General features: G+C 47.3%; 2 protein-coding genes across 2 annotated transcripts in view; both read left to right on the forward strand.

Moving 5' to 3' along the window:
• Positions 1-9,148, forward strand: part of Sara (Smad anchor for receptor activation) — a 31,303-nt gene extending 22,155 nt beyond the window's left edge. Inside the window, exons 12-15 of the mRNA XM_089544270.1 lie at positions 321-554; positions 2,492-2,754; positions 4,552-4,695; positions 5,507-9,148. Coding sequence (XP_089400396.1) covers positions 321-554; positions 2,492-2,754; positions 4,552-4,695; positions 5,507-5,774 — 909 coding nt within the window. The 3' untranslated portion in view covers positions 5,775-9,148. The remainder of the gene's footprint in view (positions 1-320; positions 555-2,491; positions 2,755-4,551; positions 4,696-5,506) is intronic.
• A 2,049-nt stretch (positions 9,149-11,197) lies between these two features.
• On the forward strand, positions 11,198-19,763 carry Ada3 (transcriptional adaptor 3). The gene is made up of 5 exons (XM_089544283.1): positions 11,198-11,876; positions 13,325-13,474; positions 14,381-14,562; positions 16,805-17,087; positions 18,753-19,763. Exons 1-5 carry the CDS (start codon positions 11,541-11,543, stop codon positions 19,038-19,040), a joined length of 1,239 nt encoding a protein of 412 aa, XP_089400409.1. The 5' UTR covers positions 11,198-11,540; the 3' UTR covers positions 19,041-19,763.
• The last annotated feature ends 1,137 nt before the right edge of the window (positions 19,764-20,900 follow it).

The raw sequence follows: 20,900 nt of genomic DNA on the forward strand, positions 1-20,900 counted from the left end.
ATTTTGCATTGAGAAGGCTTGCAGCCAGTATGCTGCTGCCTTCAGCACCCTTGTGAGTCCAGTTTTCTTAATGAGCCTATCTCTTGCATAGAGGTTTGACAAGCAGATGTGAATGCATTGTTGTGGCATGTTCACGGCGCTCTGTGTTGTGCCTTGTCTGTTTGAAAGGCGCTATGCTGTCAGTGCAAGAGTATGCAGGAAATTTATAGCCTACAAGCAATTGTTTCTTGCATGTTTATGCAAACTTGTGCAGTCTGTAGGAAACAAGCTAAAGGATTGTGAGACTGATTTGGTCCACTTGTGTTCTCCTGTCTGTCCAGGACTTCCGCAACTTCCAGTACCAGCTGGCCAGCCTGTCAGGGCTGCTGGTGCACCTTGAGGGCCGCCAGACAACCGTGCGGGTACCGCGCAACCGCTATGACGCGCTAGTACGCGTCCTCGACGGCAACGAGCATGTACTGGCCCTGGCTGGCAACCTGAGCCCAGAGGCTGATGCACACCTCGTCTGCGTGCAGGCACCCGACGCAGGCACCTACCACTCGCAGGCGCTCCAGGTGGGTGGGACGAGCCCTCGAGGTGGTTTTCCCATCTGTGACATCCTTTCAGCTGTTGGCACCAGTATTCCTTGAACTCAGATTCAGAACTCTGGTTCACATTCACGCTGCGCTGTTTTCAAGTTAGTCCAGCGGGTTTGAAGGGAATGCCACCAAACTGGAACAGATTGCAGGAAAAAGGAATACAGTTAAACCTGGATATAACGAAGTTGAAAAAAGCCCAGGATTTTTCGTTACATCCAGGTTTTCGGTACATGCAGTTTTTGCGTGAAGACCCGAAAGGACAATTCAGAACGGAAACCAAAATAAGAAATAAATGTAGGTGAAATCACCTTGAAAACGTTTACAGGAAACCTCATTATTCGATGTCCGATAGCACGACTGCCACGGCAACCGCCACCACCTCCGCCGCGGCTTGCGTAATACATGGAGTGTTTTTTCGGCTGCAAGTCGGCGATTTTCCCGGCGTCGACAGAAATGCCTGCCGCCTCCGATCTGGTTCCGCCTGATATTGACGCGTGGCGTCCGGTAGGACTGGAAGCCGCAGCTGAAGCAAGCTAATAGCAGCGCAGAAAGCCCATTCTTCCGGTTTTGCTGTCTCTGCCTGCCATCACCAGCATAGCCGCCATGGCCGACGAGCTATGCAGCGATTTTGGCGCAGAAATGTTATTATCGTGAAAATAAACACTACCTCAGACATGAAATGTTGCTTTTTTTTAGAACACGGCCGAATATTGTATCTATAAATGCCTGTATTTTCTTCCTGAAGCGAATGTGTCAAAGAAAACCGCAGCCAGTGGTGTCCGCAGCTGAGCAGGCGCCCAAATGCACATGATGCCATGCATTCGAGCACACAAATTCTTTTGGATACTTATGCACGCATGCTAAAGCAAGTACATTGGTGTCGAAGTGGACACTTTAATGATTTTAACAGAAGAGTCAGCATCGCTGCTCTCGCAGACCTAATTGCTCAGTGGTATTTGCTACTTGTTAATCACAATTGCTTTCACGGCGTGGGATACGCGGCAGCGCGCCGCCGCTTCTTCTCCGTGTATCTGCAGCCGGGCGTCGTGCCGCCACGACATTTTCTGCTGCGCGAATATCACTGAAAAAAAACGTCGCTTGTATCCTGGGCTATGTGAGCAACCGCAGGGCGGCGAAAGCAACGGAGATGCGCCGACGGACACGTCTCAGCTGCAGTCGCTCTTTGCGATCGTTGACGCTCCTCTCTTTACCAACTTACCAGTTGTAAGTTGAGCGCCGTGTCTGTTAACTTGTCTCGTCCTTTGTCTTTTGCGCTACGAAAAATAACAAGCTAACAGACAGTCGGCCTAGTGAGTTCGTTACATCAAGGTCAACCGCCACTAGGTGTTCGTTACATGGAGGTCTCAAATGCACGCACTTCAATGGGGGCGGCATTGGGGAATCAAAAAACTTTGTTATATCGAGGAATTCGCTTTTGGTGGTTCATTACATCCAGGTTTAACTGTAATTGCTATACTGATGTCAACCTCAGTGTAGTCATATGATATGTCTCTGAAGGAAAGCTTTGTGACTATTGGAGGTGTTTAAATTTGGAGAAATTCATCTTGGTGTGGTGTCTGAACTCAAGATTACTGCCTCACTGGGGCGGTCACTCTGCTGGTTGAGCTGAGCAGACTGGTTGGTAGGTGATGGGGCAGAGCCGGTTTGTTCAAAACTCAGAAGCGGAAATGATGGTACTGAAATTTGTTAGCGTTCCTTCTGTGGTGGTGTGGCTGAACCTTTAAGTGGATGTTAGCTGTGTCTGGTCTGTCTTTGCTCTGAAATGTGTTGGTCTCATGTATAGTACGGATTGTGTATTCCCTCGCCTCTAGACTCTCTGCATACGCAGCTCACTGTACTTTCTGGAGCGAACAGTTTGCTCAGAAATGGTTCCGCCGCCCTTCCTCATGCAGGCACGTCCTGGGAGTTCTGTGGAGATCACGGGGGCCTCTTTCGTGGTGTTCAGCGGAGCCCTCAAGGGCCCCGGTGAGGCAAAGCACAGTGTCGTTGAAGATGGCGTGTTGGTGCAGCTTTCGCCGGCCAGCATGGGAAGTCTGCGGACCGCCCTGCGTGCCATGAGGGACTGGCACGTGCCAGTGGTCCCCTCTGCACCAGGCGAGGAGTCCGGTCACATTGCGGTCGTCTGGACGGAAGATGACCGGCCAAAGAATACGGGGTGGGTGCCAACCCTCTCCTCTTAGTTCTGGTTGAAGATAAGGGTGGACTGAGACCGACATGTTTCGCTGTACTTTTGCTACACCTGATGGGTCAGCATGATCTGGCTTGGAAGGTCATGGAAGACAACTCTAGTCAGGTTTTTGTTCTGTAAAATCCGATAGCTGGGCCTTCTGTGAATGTTTTGAAATTACTTTGGTAGGAAAAGGCACTTGCGTTGCCGAGAAATTTGGAGTTCATGTTAGCATTTTTTTTTTCTTGCCCCACCTATCCGAACCTGCGACATTGGTGATGTTGAGTGTTGCGAGGTTGCTTGGTTTATTTTCCGCTTTTAGTATCGGTTTTCATTTTTCTTTTGTGCACCTGACCTCGCAAATGTACTTGCAAAAACACCTGGTTGTGGCGATGCAAGTCACTCACTTTTCAAGCTTATAAGAGCTCTGTTTTCAGAAAGTTGCCTTTTTGTTGTTAGGCCACAGGAATCAATCGGTACAGGCCAGCTTCAGTTTGTCCCGAGTGTCCCCTTACTTAATTCGTCACTCAAGGCAAAAGCGAAGGGCTGCATGCGTGTTTGTGTGAAGGAAATGTTGAGTTTGTGGACATGCATGTGTCTTTTTTCACTGTAGGACTCGGTTTCTTCTTTTTCAGATTGTTATGTGCTTTTTCAAAAAGCTGCTCACTTTGACAAGGCATTTTAGGCAGCACATCGCTTTCCTTTCCTAACATCCAGATATTATTCTAGTTATAAGTCTTGCTGCCGTTACTGGTAGTGTTCTTTACTAATAATGCTGTCCATACTGGTAACGGCCAGATTTCATCCTGCAAGCGTTACCATAATCAGGCACAGGAAGCAATGTGAGATTAAAAATACATAATGATGAGGAAACACTCTGCATTATATAATGTATATGATTCCTCATGGATAAAAGAACATTGTTATGGAACTGAGATTCATTGTCCCAAAGACTGGTAATCTAAGCTGAATGGGTAGTGTCGTTTGGGTTGTTGTTATTGCAGTGGTTATAGTTTCGCATCCAAAGCTGCCCCCACACAGTTTCTCTAACATTGTTTCTCATAAAAACCAAAGTGACTTAGGACTGAGTTTGTGAGGTAACTGGCCTTGCTTCTGAGGGAGATTGCCTACAACTGTGGCAGATGAACTTGTGGCAAATTTCACTGTAGGCTGTAGCTGCTCTTTGTTTCAGTATGAAAGAGTTCTTTTACTGTATGCAGGATTACTACAACTTGGGGTGCTGTTTCTTTGAGGTTTGAAAGTTCTGCACTAGCACCAAACACCTAATTTCTTTTCTTTTTAAGAGCGTTAGCTCTTACTCATCACGTTTTGAGACTTTATGGGGCCTGCTTCCACCCTGAGATCACAGCGCCATCTGTGGCAGCAACTAGAAAACAGCAGATCTCGCATTGACAACCACCTGCCGCGTGCCAATGGTGACGTCACGTCTAGTAAACCAAACAGCTGATACTCATTACTTCAACGTCTTCCAGAGGGTGGCGGCCTTTTTTTTTTAATCCCTCAAAATTTTTGATGGGACATGAAAATAATTCCCACACATCTGTCTCCTAGTCTGACGACTACGCAGTTGCTTGCCATCAACAGCAGAGCAGTGCGGAACCGAAACTGCATCTTTCCTTGAAAGCTGTCTAATCAAGCCTGCTATGCAGGTTCATTGTAAGAAGGCCGGAACCACCCGTCTGGCCACAGAACCGTGCACATACGAGATGCACACTGCATTGTAGTTGCATGGTTTTTGATGTTTCTCCTGCGTCACCATTGCAGGGTGAGGAGTCCCATTGACGGCCGCAGCCTAGAGGGTGTCACAGGTGTGCGACTGCGGTCTTTCTCGGACTTCTGTGCCCGGGGCCTGTGCCTTCGGTGGACGGAATTCTTTCTCCTTTCCTGTGACGGACCTACGTGGGGCGGGTAAGGAATGTTACCCTCTCATTTTGTTTCAAAATCGAGGCGTTCAAGTCGTGCTTGCAACTGCTGCTTTTGTCGAAAATAGACCAGCGGCTGCTTCGAGTAACAGCGATAAGTCTAGTGAAAGGTAGTTTACATAATGTCAGTTTTAGATGGGTTAATCTCTTGACTAAATTATTTGGATAGATAATCTCAGCACCTAAGTCGTTACTGTTATGAAACATTCAACGCACACAAAAAAAATACGCAGTTGGTTTAATGTTTCTGTGTTCTGATTTCTAAATGCCATTTTAGTGTGGTCTTTATTTCGTGCATAGGTATGACAAAAAAAAAATGATAAATAACCGTATGTAATGACTGGAGGTGAATATAGCACTGTGCTATTTGTACAGATGATTTTTTTATTTATTTATCATGGCATGCACAGTTATTTATTGTGTATGTATGTGTCAAGTGGTCATGGGAATTTCTGCTTTTGGTTCGGTCCATTTGTGCGTTCTGTGGCTTATTTTATTCTTTCTGCACTGTTCACATGAGCTGGTATAAACTAGCCAAATTAACTCTGTCGTTAAGCTAGTTCGCACTGATCTTCACAACACACTGGTTTTTAGTCTGCCCTTCTATCCTACATGGATTCTTCATAGCTTTGCGGTTTTAAAACCAGGGCTAGTATTGAGCTGCATACCTCGCAGCATTCATGGTTGACACTGTCCTGCCATCCTTTGTTGACATTCTACGTCAGTTCTGCAACATTCTCTGCCGATGTGGCTCCTTCGTTAAAAGTGGCGGCTTTTGCACCCCCTTTTTATCGCAGATGCGAGGACCCCCAGCGTGCAGCCGAGGGCCTGGCACGGGCCTTCTGCGAAGCCCTGCTGCCGCACCTGGTTCTGCTGCAGCCGCTCTCCCCGCTCGGCCTGCGTGCTCAGCTGGGCCCCGACCAAGTCGGCTACGAAGCCGGCGCGCAGGGCCAGCCGCTGCCAGTCGTCTGCCAGGAGCCGCTGGACTGCGCACTTGTGCCCCTCCTGAGTGGACCGCAGGAACCCATGCAGCTTGAGATGCTCTTCCACGTCATTTACCAGTGAAGAAAAGGACGGCGTGCTCCACTGGCAACTGGATCCCCAACCATGCGAGGAGCTGCCTTGTTCCCAGTCACGCAGGCCGCCCTATCTTCTCCTGGGCTAAAAATACCTTGTCCCTCACGGTGCAAATTGTGTTCACCGTGCGGGTAGCTAGCTGACTTCCCTGCAGGATATCAGAGCAACTACAGTTGAAGCACGTTCCTGGCCAACCGCATGGAACAAGCACCTTTACGTGCTGGTCTTAGGTTTGCCAGTTTTTGTTCCTCACCACCAGATGGCGTTAGAAGTCTGCCGCTTGTACATTGACTCTTTATGTCACGGAGCTGTGCTCCCACAAACTGCACCGCACTCACAAGAGCTCAGTTTTTGACCACTGAATGGAGGATGGCACAGTGAGGTCTGTAACGTAGGGTAGTTCTGCTTACTCATGTCGGTGTGTTGAAGCTGTTACCACTTGAGAGCTGTTCTAGCTTGTTGAGTCACGCGGTTAAATGTCCTCACCTTGTCACTAGATGTAACACGTGGCAAGAAGCAGCCTTAATTTCGCGTTCTGCAGAGAACAGTGTCAGCATTGCATCATGGGAAGGTTAGGTCAGCTTTCGGGGTTGTAGAAGCTCACTTGAGTTGTGCCGACTCGGCAGCTCACCACTAAGAGGCAGTTATTCACGGTAGAAGTGGACTCACTGATGAGAATGCTAGCCTCATCTTCCTAACAGTTTAAATGCACTGACTGCGTTGTTGGAATTCCTGCTTATTGCGCAGCATAGACAGCATGCAAAGGGAAGAGCAGGTAACAATACAGAGAGTGTGTGCAATAATGTTTTTGCGTGCGGCGTAGGTTGGTTGTTGATTTTACTTTTAACATTTTAAACTGTGAACATGTCTAACACAACTGCCAATTGTGTGTCGGACACCGATTGCTTACCTGCACATCTGTCAATGAACAGCGAGGAAATGTGCTGGTGAAATGATAACCCCGGTGTTTCCTATTTAGTAACTGTTCAAGACCATGTACAGAGTCCACTTGTATGTTTTAGGAATGACTCATGACTCTTGAGAAGTTCTGGGCTCACATTGATTAGGCTGATGGAGCAGATGCTGGTTTGAAACGTGCGCAACAAGTTTCGAGGATTGTTTTGAGGTTCTAGTTTGCGAGGGGCTGGCACAGGCACTGCATGGATTGCGCTCTTGTGCACAGAGTTTTAGAGTTGAGATGGACCACAGAGTATTGTGCCCTTCGCTGCTAGCTTAGTTTGCTAATTAACCTCAGCTGAGAACAGACGACCAAACGAACATTTGTGATACATTTCAGAGAGAATTACCCGTCCTTGCCACTGTTGGCACTGCAAATTAATCGAGCTAATTTCGTTTACTGTGAAGGCGATGGCGCTTTTTTATTAGCAATTGTTTCAGCAGCATTGCTTCGAACCTTTTTTTTTTTTGAAAACTGCTCTTCAGGAAGCAAGCAGACAATGCATGCCTGGACTGCCATCAAATTGTAACATTCAGTAAATAGGTTTGTGTAAATTTTTCTATTGTCAATAAAGACGCTTCATATTTTTGTTTGTTCTTTAACTTATAGGGCCAACGTCGCTGGTATGTAGGTATGAACTTACCGTGTGCCTAACATTAGCACTGACACTTTTGGGGTGCGGCTTGTAACATGGGCAGTCTTACATACTATTGCCTTAGTTTTTTGTTACCTCGAAAACTCGTATCGATGCCTGATGGAAGCTGGCGCACACTAAAAGTGTGTTTGGTCTGTCAGCATTTAATCAGTCTGTGCAGAATATTGTGCACAGCACCACACCGTACAGCATCATATGTTCCGCTTCTTTTCTTCACTGTGCCTGCTTGCTTTGATATTTATTCTGTTTAGTGGCTTTCTACAGAAACTGGAACCTGATGGATGAATCACTTGTAAGCAGGCAGTCGCATACTATTGTGAACAAATAAGTTAATGTAACTTTTCCTAATTATGTCACACAGCTGACTCGAAGGTATTTACACATGCCATAAAGCTTTTTTTTTTTTTGTCTGAGCTTCAGAGTTGGCTCTTGTATGACCTCTCAAAGGTAGGTAGTTGCCATGGAATCTTTTGGGAACATAGTGTTTTTAACTGTTGCTGGTTGAAGTGCAGTGGTATAGATACATATACAAACTGCAATGTTTTGAGCTGTCGCTTTTGGGAACACATGATATTAAAGCATGGGTTCAAGAACAGTTGCACAGTAGGACAGATGACCTCTAAAAAAACTGTCGCCACTTCAACAAGATTGACCACTTCGTTACTTCTGTGGTTGGATCTGTGTTCCAACCCAGTTCTTATGCCCTCGTCACCAGTGGATTTGTGACGCAGTGTCACATGAACTTCACCCAAGGGTCTGAACGACCTGACTGCTTTGCCACTAGTGTCTCAATGCACGAACTGTGCCTGTGTGTTTAGACATTGCAAGCACTCTGGGGACAAGTTAAGCTGTTTGTACACCCTCCTTTCAACCAAGCGTCGAGAAACCTGGACTCAAAGGTTGTAGTACTGTCAACTGGATGTACTCTACGTGGTTTTTATGCTGTCTTGAAACCCTTTCTGGAGAGTTTCCTGACTATATATATACACAGTCTTCACTTCATTGTTTCTTGAGCTTTGCATTTTTAACATTTAGTTCTGACAAGTGCTAAATGGGAGCCCAATGAACTTGCATGTGTGCTATTCAGAGCTTATATATTTTCACTATTTCTTAGGGAGAGGGCATAACGTGAGAGTTGTGTGTGCAATATCACTCACATGTGTTGCTGTGATTGACGGACTGACGTTCTTTGGTGTGTGTAAACTGTTCGTAACATCCTTCTAAAGGATGCAATTTTTTTTTCCTTTGTAAACTAATGGCACATGTAGATAGACAAGAATGCCTGCTTGACAAGGTCAGGGTGCAGAGTTGTATGTAGGTGAGAATTCATCCTAGACAAGGTATGAAAGGCTGTACTCCGTAACTGTGTCTATTTGACTTCCCTAGGTTTATTGATAGAAAGGTTAGGTATGTCGTGACAGATATTGGATTCCTTTTGTGTCTTAATTGAGTGCCTTGGTTCCTTTGCAAGATTGTACAGATTTGTGAGAGCTCTGTAAAGAAGCATTGTACTGCACCAGTGCAAACTCATTGACACTCGATCAGGTGTCCCCTGGCAGTGGTCAGTGTCAACTTCCAACCTCTGAACTTTGTTGTTCATCCATGCGAGCAGTGCTTACATGGAGCTTTGGTGCACATGCCATGATCGCTTCTTCTGATGGGCTTTGACATCATGTTCAGTGCAATCGAAAGCAGTGTTTTGTCACGTGGTTTTTGGAACCGCAATAAATGTGTTGCTTTTAACTGTTACTGTCTCTATTGGGCTGTAATTATGGCATGATTCATCCATGAATTGCATTCATAGGGCATGCTGTAGGCACTGTGTTAAATATTATGTTTATTTTATACTGTACATTCCATTTAAAATGAAGGGACCAGAAAACTTGTTTTATCAGATGTTTGGCTTAAAAAAAAGTGCCTTTAAAAAAGCATGTTAGATATGTCCTAGTGTCACATGTAAATAATGAATAAAATAGCCTTTCAGAGAGAAGATAGTTGCGAATAGAGCATTTATTGCTCTATGCATGAAGCAAGCTGGAAAGTGAGAGCATTAAACAACCTCATGTTATCCGACCTGAAAATGGCATGGCCCAGTTTTCTATTTTCACTTTCTTTTTTCTTGCATCCCAGAGCGGCTGTTATTTGTGGTTGCATTTTTTTATTTTTGCTTTCTATCCAGCGTTTATAGCACCTCGAAGGTGCCCAGCAGGGTAGCCGTGCGCCCCTCTTTTTTTCACCCCTGCAGCATAGCTGCTACCACTGCCTACCAACGCATAGCTGCGATGTGCCTTTCTGTGCGTCGCAAGATAATGCGCGCAGCGCCGATCTCTGGCCATCTCAGCGCCGCTATAACGCGTGTTGCGAGACCGCGTTGAAAATGCAGCCCCGGTGTTTTCAATCCCTAAGTCAACGAGTGGATGCACTTTGCTCATACGCGCATTTTAGTCTTTGGGAGGCGGCTCGCTCGCGATGTTGGCCTTCCTTTTCCTTACCGACAAGAACGTTTTCCCTCACGAATGCGCGCTCCCACAGGACTGCTTGAGGGGGTGCGATTTCTTGCATAGCAGCATTTTATATATTTTTCTTTCCTTAACACTGCCGCACGATCGTCCCGCGAGTGCTGTTGCGCGGGGTCGCCGTGGTTATCGGTGGCTATGAAAGTTCTTAGGCGGATTTTGAGTCTTATGGGAAACGAACCAAAACATTGTTCATCCTATCCGAGAATTCGTTTTAACGGGAGTCTACTGTACATATTTCGAATACGATGCAAACTGCATTGTCTTCGTTTTGCCATTGTTGGTCAACACTGTAGATCGTATGAAGGGAGCAGAATGAAAAGAATGTTCAAACAAACACTGACAGCTCTTCCAGGCTGGAAGTGCTATAGTAAGGTAGAACTAAAAAAAAAAAAAGAACAGTTCAGCCATGGTCCGAGGCATCCTGTAAAACTCCGCTGGCCAATCAACAGTGAGCAAAACCATTTTTTTTTATGTTCGACTCTATCAAGCAAGCCAGTGGCATCAAAATTCTTGAGCTTATAATTTCCCCATGATTAACTTTTTTTTTTTAGGTAACAAGAACAGTTTTAACAAAAGGTCTGCTTTTTTTGTCACGGAGTGATTCTGTTCGGCGGTCCTGAATGTGGGCGGACCTTCGCTAGCTTCACTGCAAGCTTTTGGTGTATCCTGAATACTGTGCATTCCCTATGTGAAGTCTATGGCGCGCTCGTCATCCAGTCGGTCCGACGCCAAGCAGGTACCACAGGTAAGAGAGGAGGACGGAGGGAGTTTGGAGGGCCATACTGGCACTGAAACAGACAGTGGTCCACGTTGGTATAGGGAGAGCGGTAGCATCGGGCAGGAAGTGTCTCAGGCGGGGGAGATGTGGGCGAGCTGGGCTGAAAAGGGACGTTGGTGTGGAACCTGTGGAGGGTGTGTTTGGGCAACGCTGAGCTGAGGGTGGGGTGTGACTGAATGGAGTTGCGGAGCTTTTTGTAGTATGCCTTGCTAATTCATTTGTAGTTCAGAGTTTCCAGTATGATGGCCGGGTTAGCATTGTCTTAGCGATGTTCGAAAATTGAATTTACCGCTTCTTTGTGAAGCAACGTAGGTACGTGCACATTCTCGGTCGTACAACAAAAACATATTAGTACATAAAATAACTTGTTTTATACTAGAAAGCGGTTGTAAAAACAGTTGTATTTATTTTTGCGTTATATACAAACAATATTTTAGTGAGTTCTGGTGCCTAGATGGCGCTGCTTGTTACTCTACTTCAATACTGGTTTGTTTACTGTATGTCTATTCACTGCATTTTGTTTATGTTATGGCGGCAGCAAGAGAAGCCTTTGGTGTTTGGTAGTGCTTGACGTGCGAAGCGCGAGTGGCACTGTTTCCAACCAAGCAATGCTTGTTCGCCAACGTTAGACATCGTGCTGGGGATGGACATGACCTTCCATCGTACAAAACTTGCGCACCTGACTCACGCTAGGTATCCGTGAGCGAAGCCTTCGTAGCGTGGTGCTTCACGTCGCTAGGTCTGGCCGCGTTTCAAGGGACGCCGTGAAACGCGTCGCCGCTTCCGCGTTCCTTCGTCGACTCTCCTGACACCGGCCGTAGAAGCAAGGTTGCATAGCGCCCTCATGAAGGGTAAAGGCAAGGGTTCCGAAGAATGTCCGCTGCAGTTCCCGGACGTCAGTCCTGTAGACCACGCTCAGGACTGCCCGCGCTACACGGCGATCGCGCAGGGAGATGCGACGCTCTCCCTCGAGGACCTGGAGCCTCTCCAGTTGGAGCTCGAGACGCTCCTCGTGTCGGTGTGCGAGCGGCGCCGGCGGCTGGCGCACGAGACGCAGCTGCTGCTCTCGTGGCAGGAAAAAAAGATACCCGTTGGCGGGAGCACGCCGTCGGCGCCAGGAAAGCGCAGCCGCGCGTCGCCCGACGGCAAGCCGTCCAAGAAGTCCAGGGATGGTGGAAAGGTAAATGCGCGTGTGCTTGGGGAAAATCTGGGGAATGACTGGCAGCCCGGGGCGGTTCTTTCGAATGGACGCTGTGGCTTCGATATGGTAGTCAATTTAAGAGGATTTGGTGAAGTCATGTCGGTAACACCAGAACGATAATGCAAAGACGACGGGACGAACAGCCTTTTCTTGCTCTTACTAAGGAATCTATTTACAAAGGTGACAGTTAATTTGTTCGCATTTTTGACTCCTGTGCTCGTGCTGCAAGTAGAGTTGAAAAAACGTGGATTGGGTGAAGGAATTGTATTTATGGCGAAAATAGAGCCGTGGTTCATATTTTTCAAACCACAAAGCTGCTCACTAGAGTGGAAACGTTATGCGTAATCTAATTCGTTACCTTTATAGTTCATCCTATGCCAGACTGGAAGGGGCTAGTATGAAAGAAAGAAAACTTTGCACTCAGGAGTGCAGACACCAAATTTTTGGATACGCGTTTTCTTTGCAGTGATGCGAAAGATGTTACTATACACTAATCACCACATGCTATTGGTCTGTCAATGGTAAATAATTATAATTGGGATTCTTCTCTCTGCCATTTTCGGTTTCAACAGACGAGTAATAGCTGTGACTTCAAAGGTCATTACAGGTTGCGTGAGGCATAAAAAAAACTGCAATGTAATAGCTGCTTCATCGTTTGCATTTAGCACAACACTTAAGCCAGCCTGCCTCAAAAGTAAGGGTGACCATTAATGAATAAGCAGCGATTATATCTCAATTTTTGATGCCTCACGTGACCTGTACTGAACATGACATCACAGCCCTCGCTCAGACATTGAAATTGCAACTGAAACAAGAGGAGAGAAGGAATTCAGTTATGAATTATCTACTAAGCAAAGGCAAATAACATGTTGTGATTCATGCATGCTGTCTTCCGCATCATTTAAAAGAAAAAAAGCATGCCCCCAAAATTTAGTGTCTGTACTTCCTTGAGGAGCATTGCCATGGTGTTGTACGTTACAAACCCACTGCCACTGATGTCCTAGTCTCTTTTCTTTTGTGTCGGGCTTTATTTGCAGCTGTGTTTCCTGGCTTCAAAATGAACCGAACAGTGACCCTGTTTCTCAATCACCACAAACACATTTCTACCTGCACCATCGTCGCAGTGGCTCAGTGGTTAGAGCTCTTGGCTACTGAGTTGCTCCTGGGCTGCAACGGCCACGTTTTGGTGAAGGTGAAACACAAATAGGCGCACATGTCAGTTAAGATCCCCAGGTGGTTGAAATGAACCCTAGGGCACCTCTTTCTCTCTTCTTTCTCTCCCACCTTCCTCCCTTTCTTTATGGTGGTGCAGTTCAGGTGCCCACCAAGATGTGAGACGATTACTGTGCCATTTCCTTTCCTCATATACTAATTTTTCAATTTTTTTTTTATGTACTCCCAAATGCAATGCTTGGTTCTGTGTTCAGGTCTTTACAGGTGGCCGACCCCCGCGCAAGCAAGTTGCATCCAGTTCGTCCACACTGGCCACGGGCTCCACCACTGAAGAAGGGCCATCAGTGTCTCGTAACGATGCACCTAACCGTTTCTGGGCTTCACTGGAACCATATTGTGGCCAGGTAGTGACTGTTATTCATTCATATTAAAAGTGTGTCATGGTTATTATCTATTTTTCCATTTTGCATCCTGCTGGTGACCATGCCATTTCAGAGCCTTCATCCATGGGTTGCCTCGTTTGAAGCACTCATTATTTTAGTGTCTTATGCTGTAGTATTTCACTCTAGCTTTGTCATTCAGGCCACAGTTGCATCCTTGAGAACTTTTGTTTCAAAATTCAAGATATCAGTGCAGAACCGAAAAAATATTGCGCACCCTACAAGGACAGCGCTTATGGCAGTCTGTAACATTCCTCTGTGCGACACTGTTGTGTTGCTGGCGCTTTCGTGCTCGGCACAAGTGGCCATGGTCCGCTCTCAGTGCCATCAAACTGCAAGTATAAAGCTGAAGGCGGCATAACGTTTAGTGTGTGCCATTATTCATTTCTATTTTTAGCACCCAACTGTCACTTCAATTTCCAGCGTTGGTGCAGCACACAACAGTGCCAATGACTTGTGGCCATATCTCATGGCTGTCACGCAGCATGTGCATTAAAGATAGTAAAAACTATCTTAGCTTTGCTTATTGCAGCAGGCAACTCGAAGAAAAGGTTTTTATTCTAAAAACGGGCTAAATCATTCACTGTGCGGTGGCTCTGGGATACAAATGACTGATTTAGACTCCACTGCAGAACAGTGCTTTGAGGAGCTTGAATTTAATGAGAGCGAAGCACAGCCGTGCTCCAGTGGGTGCTAAAGCAGTCTGAAGTAATGTTTCTAAAATAATTAGGAGTTGTCTTAGTCTTCGTTTTATATAACTAAGAGAGGACTAAACCAATTCCTGGTTATTCACAGTGCCTCGTGTTTTGGAGTTGCGAAGAGGGTGAACAGCCTCAGCTGTGTTGTTCTTTTGTCTTGCCCACTTGACAGGTGACGGCTGACGATGTGCGTGCCTTGGAAGAGCTGATGCGTGCAAGGGAGGAAGAGGCCTCCGAGTATCAGCGGGTGCCTCCTCTCGGCCGCCACTATGCTCAGCGCTGGGCGCAGGAAGACCTCCAGGAGGAACAGACCCAAGGCGCCAGGGCCACGGGAGGAGGGGCTCAGGGAGCACGGTGCGTGGTGCTGCCTTTTACTTTCTCTGCATTTGTATCGTCAGTTTTGTTATTGCCACATACTTGGTCGGTTTGCATGTACTGCAGAGTGCCTCTGATGTACTTGTCCATTGTTTATGAAAATGGAGAAGATGCACTGTTAGGCCCGACACAAACCTCCGTATTCACGACATGGTGTCACGCCCGCGCAGCAGCCTTTGTCGTCGTGAAAAGACTGAAAAGCCCAGAATTCCTGGCAAATTCTTGCTTTGTGATAAAAATTAGGTAGTTAGTTAATCCTATATTGCTACGACGAAGAGGAAGTGGAAGTCGAAGTGGCCTCCCGCGTGAAAGGGTCGCACGAAGAAGAAGAGGTTGTTGGTGCTTCCTGCTGGCGTTGGTGCTTCCTGATGCTCGCCGCTAGGAACTATTCACCTATCGCTTGTAAATAAATGTAAATAGTTTTCCCCCGTAACATCTTGGTGGAGGTGCGGCAAGACGGAACTACGCAGCGGGCGCTACCTTCCACCCCCGACGTACCTTTCACGCCGCCGCTACCTTCCACGGCTTACAATGACGGAAGCCGCTCCTCCCGATTCGGCAGCATCAGTGTCCTCGGTGGTCCTCACTCACCCTCGGGATCCTGGACCCTTCTCTGGGGACGACGACGCTGACATTGAGACCTGGCTTCGCAAGTATGAACGGTGCAGCGCTAACAACCGGTGGGACCAAACTTTCATGCTTGCGAACGTGGTTTTTTACCTTAAGGGCACGGCGCTGAAGTGGTACGACAGTAACGAAGAGACATTAACCAGTTGGGATGACTGTAAGCAGAAACTTATTGACCTTTTCGGCAAACCACTCGGCCGGCAGCTTGCCGCTAAAAGAGATCTTGCCAGTCGCGCCCAGTCATCCACTGAGTCCTACGTGTCCTATATTCAGGATGTGTTGGCTTTGTGCTACACGGTCGATAAGGCGATGAGCGAGGCTGACAAAGTCGGACATGTGCTGAAGGGCATTGCAGACGATGCCTTCAATCTGCTCGTTTATAAGAACTGCGACAAGATTGCAGACATCGTAAAAGAATGCCGCCGCTTCGAGGACGCCATTGCTCAAGCTGAAGACGCTCGCCAATCGCCCGAACTCGGCTCCAAGCGTCCCAACAAGCGCAGAAGTCATTGTACGATAATCGCCATCGTCATGTCACCTACGAACCGGGGTCGCTCGTTCTTCTGTGGTCCCCTTCCCGTCGCGTCGGTCTCTTTGAAAAACTTTTGTCTCCCTACCATGGTCCTTATCGTGTTGTGCGTCAGGTCACCGATGTCACGTATGAAGTTGCTCCTCATACACCTGCATCCTCTTCATGTACACCACCCACCGACATTGTTCACGTTATGCGCCTCAAGCCCTACCACGCCGCTCCTCTATCACCGGCCTAATGCCGGGACGGCGCTCATGCCGCCGGGGGTCATGCTACGACGAAGAGGAAGTGGAAGTCGAAGTGGCCTCCCGCGTGAAAGGGTCGCACGAAGAAGAAGAGGTTGTTGGTGCTTCCTGCTGGCGTTGGTGCTTCCTGATGCTCGCCGCTAGGAACTATTCACCTACCGCTTGTAAATAAATGTAAATAGTTTTCCCCCGTAAAAATATGTTGGATATGGAAAAATGAGCTTAGCTAATCATATATGTGAGGTATGGAGGTGTACTACTATATATTAGTTAATAAGGACAGATGATGGCAGTCACAAGTGAACAGTTACAGGAGTTCTTTCAGGCACATTCAGCTTCGTCATGAATCTCATTTTGGTTTCATCAAATTAAAACCTGTGGAAAATTTTAAGGCGAAAGCCTTTAATGCCTAATACTGTCGTGACCAAGGAATGTTAGCATGTGTGTCCGCTTTTCGGCGTCACTATTTTTAAAAAAACTGTGCCGAGGCTGGGAATCGAACCAGGGCTTTTGGCATTTGAAGTGGAGACACTACCACTCCGCCACGAAGGCTCAGAGTTTGAGCATGAATAAAGGCACATACAGTTAATGCATGGGTTTCATAAATAAAATAAAGTAAATGAAAATAAGAAAATAAACAAAAATAAGATTGAAATAAAAATGAAATATGAAAAATAACAATAAAGAAAAAACAAACAGTGGGCCAGGAAACGCTTTCTCCTTACAGCACTTTAGAGAGCCAAAGTGCCGCCTGAATTTTTTCCGTAGATTTTGTGTTTCAGGCGCCTTTCATTGTATCTGTCTGGTCTTCATACAGGTCGCCACAGCAGACGCGCGGCAGCCTGAACAACTGTGACACGCCCGCGTCTGGTGGCAACAGCAAAGGGGGCAGCGGTGGTGGGGAGCCTCTGGGAAGCCTGACACAGCGGCTTGTCTCCTGCTTGCTGGAGGAGAACCTGCTGTGTCCTCCCCTGGAGGACAACCAGCTGGGACCCCCGCTGGGTCCCAACCCCGGCCTCGCCCAACAGCTGGAGCGGCGCGTCCGCAGAGAGCTCCGCGAGCACGGCCTCCTGACTGAGACCGACCCTCCGGATGATCAGGTGAGAGCCTGTCTCAAGCTAATGCTAGAGTGCTGGGATCTCAGGTTCATTGACTGACACACAAGCACATCATTGCTTGTGTGACCCTCAGTACAGATAAGCCTATTCTGACCACTTAGAAAAATGAACTAAGTATCTGAGCTACGTATCCTCACGTTTTCATCGCAGCATAATTTTATCTAACCCGCAAGATGGACTGAGACATGAGGGTTAGTAAAGGTTTGCAGGGATGTCAGTGTACTGAAAAAAATAAATTGATGGCCGATTTGCATAGTTAGGCCTAATGTGACTTAGATGCACTAGCACTTCGGTTTTCACTTTGGTCGCAGTGTTCGAATCCGTTGTTCATGGATGGAAGTTGTTTGGATAGCGATAATGGGTTAATGTTCTTATGTGCGGAATTGGTCGTCCTGGTGCAATGGTGCAGTGGTTAAGCAATGCGCCAACTGTCCTGTAGTAGCAGGCGCTGCCATTGGTGGGGCTTGTGAGCCAGGTTGCTCTTCCCGAGCAAGCTCTCGCGACTACTCATTACTTGCACTGCCACTTGCCACATATCCAAGGGGAGGCCTGAGGGGGCCGGCCCCTCACTCCCCAAAATAAAATAAAGTTCAACACATCCTCCATTCTCACGACAGTGCTCAGCCAGCTAGCCCTTCCCCCCTGAAGACAGAAGAAATTACCTTGGGCACCTCCCCAAAAAAATTCCAGGCTGTGGGCCTGGTGGGCAGTATATATACATATACCTGGCTGGTTACGGCAGCCTGCCACAAAGCAGACTTCAGACAAATAAACAAATATGCAGCGGCTAAATTTGGGGATTGGCCACTATAAGTGCTATTGCGCCAAAAAGCTTCTTTTGCACAATGTAAAAACATACTGGGTAATACAGTTCTGTGGGCAGTTGTCAAAAAACGAAAATTGTCAGTCGTCAATTTTTGTTTCGTCTTAAGGCACCATTTAAAAATATATGACTGGCATAACTGTCTTCACATTCGTCTAAGCATCTAAAAATATCCTCAGGTCATTCTTATTTGTTGTGTAATGACGGAGATGTGTCGATGCGGGAGCGGCAGTGCTATCGCTGAGCGTGCGCTGCTGGCTGGCTCTAGAATGACCGCCCACAGGCAGACAAATGCTGTTCAGTGCCTGGTTCTTTTAGGGCCACTAAACCCCTTTGCAGTTGAGATAACCCTCGGAGCCGCCGCGGTGGCTCAGTGGGTATGGTGCTCGACTGCTGACCCGAAAGACGCGGGTTTGATCCTGGCCGCGGCGGTTAAATTTCTATGGAGGCGAAATTCTAGAGGCCCGTGTACTGTATGTTGTCAGTGCACGTTAAAGAATCCCAGGTGGTCGAAATTTCCGGAGCCCTTCACTACGGCATCTCTCATAGCCTCAGTCACTTTGGGACGTTAAACCCCCACAAAAACCAAAAATCGAAATAACTCTCAAGATGAAAGAGTCGTCCGGAGTGGTAGGCTACTTAGTGGCCTCTGTGGGCATCTGAATTGCATTGACATACCAGCCTTTCGTGGCACTACAACCTGCTCTCAGCACAGGTGGAGGAAACATGTAACTTGTTCTAACCTGAACATCCGTTAATAAAAGAAGTCTACAGCTGTAATGAGGTGTTTAAGCATCTGTGGAAACCGTATTCTGTTCATTCAGGTTTTAGCAGAGCTGAGAAGGTGCCAGGCAGAGCTGCGGAGCGTGAGCAGTCGGAATGGATCACAGCTCACGGCGCTGCTGAGACGCGCCCGCGAGAGCTTGGCGCAGCAGGAACTGAACCGTCGACTGCGGGTGGCTGATCACGAGCTCCTGGATGCCTGGCGGCGGCTGGCCCAAGTGCGCCAGCGTAAGAAGACCCCATCCAAAAAGGACCGCGACTTGGCTGCGAAGGCACTCCGGGACAGGCAGTCCCTCCTCAAGCAGCGGCCGTCCTCAGCACAGCGGTGAAAGTTTCCGGAGGAACTGGGGGTGGCAGGCACTGCAGTGCCCAGTGGTTGAACTTCGTGGTTATGTCTGCTGGCTGTTGTCATAAATTTGGATTCTCAGTTGTGAAAAGATGCCAGAGACATGCACGTTGTACTGGTGCAAGGCAGAATGCATCCAGGCAAGAAGCGTCATTTTTTTGTGTGTGAAATGCGACCATGACTGTTAGCCATACATAAGTGTTGACTGTTGTATACTTGCATTGGACATTTTCAAACATTCTTCATCTTTAATGTTTTGTCGTGCATTCAGTCATTGCTGTGTGGGGTGTACACACAGGGAGTGGGTTAGAGGACCATCCTTTGCACTTGGATTAAAATCTGTCATGCCTTTTGACCTTTTACTGCATTCTTAAATACTTTTACTTTGTGCTATGGTGCATTGTAATGCTGTATTATTCATTCCTGCCAAGCTGTGCTGACATTCAAAACAATGTGACCAGTTTCTGTTATAATCAGTTTACTCTTCACTTGTGGAACGGAATCCTCGGAAGAATGCATCTGGATGACAGAGTTCATGGTATGTAACATGAATTTCGGTCACTGGGCTGTTGGTTCTTTGTTATGCCTTAACTTAGATCGAAGGGCAGGTGGATGGCTAGCATTGTCTTTGTATCTTCTTGTTTACCCTCCCGTGCATGCACCTGTCATTTTTAATGCATCAACATAAAAAGCCCTGAAATCCGGCCTCGGCGTTGTCTCTGTTGTGAACAAAAATTCGCGGCCGTAGCTCTGGCAGGTGGTCCCCAGACAGCAACCTAGGAGGCTGGTGGGCCACCTAGGTCACGTGACCTTGAGGCGTCATCACAACCTGTCCATCTGTTAATGAGCGAACTGCCCACCGTGGCAGGTGCCATTTAATGATTCGTCACTCAGGAAGAGCTACTTGGGCCGTACAAGGCCCACTGCTGGAAACACCAGCCATCACAAGGCAGTGGCGAATCGCTTAAAGGGGCCCAGAAACACAATCTTAGTTAACTGTTTTTCCTGTTGATTGCATACAGTGAGTTATAATGGTGCTATTAGCGCCGGTAATGCCGCGTATATTCCGTTTTTTAATATTTTAATGTCCTCCCACAAACAACTTCATGGCTCTGATGGTGTCGCCACACAGTGGCGGGTTTTTAGCAGCGGATATGACATCACCTGGCGCGAGCTTGATGATCGGACAAACAGTAAATATATTGCAAATTGTGTGAATAAATAGAGACACATTTTGTCACCTGTCCGCGTTTTATATTAGATCAACAAAAACAATTTGTTTGTCTAGATAAAAGCCCTGCAAAGCAAGTAAAATAAAAATACACCACCAGGGGCGCTCTAGCATGGAAACAACGCTGCCAGTCTCACAGAGAGCAGGCAACCATGGAGTACAAACTTCCGCGACGTGCTCTGGCTGGCTGTTTTGATTGGTTGCGCCAGGTGCCGTCATTGGGAGAGCGAAATAGGAGTGGGAAGCCCCGCCAAAATCGAGTTGAGGGCAGCGTTTTGTTTGCTTGTATTTTGAAATTTCTTCACTGAATAACTCCCGTTCCTGTGCATCGATTCCTGTAATTGTTTTTAAGTCAGCATCTGTGTGACATAAAGAACCCACCTGAAGTATAGCCGGTATTCCCACAGTCAGTGTTTCGCAGCCCCTTTAAGCGCTGCACCACTGTGCCAGGAGTGGTATCGGGACTCCCACGGATGTATGAATGTAACATAGAGAACGACCTTCTGCATATGTGGTAATTAACCTATTAAGCTATCGTGTCAGGCCCTTTAGGCGGAGCTGCATCGTCACAAAATACGAGAAATGCTCGAAGCTTGCGCGGAAACATCTGCA

This window comes from Amblyomma mixtum, chromosome 1 (assembly GCF_055824585.1).
Source record: "Amblyomma mixtum isolate Tamu chromosome 1, ASM5582458v1, whole genome shotgun sequence".
NCBI classification, from domain to species: domain Eukaryota; kingdom Metazoa; phylum Arthropoda; class Arachnida; order Ixodida; family Ixodidae; genus Amblyomma; species Amblyomma mixtum.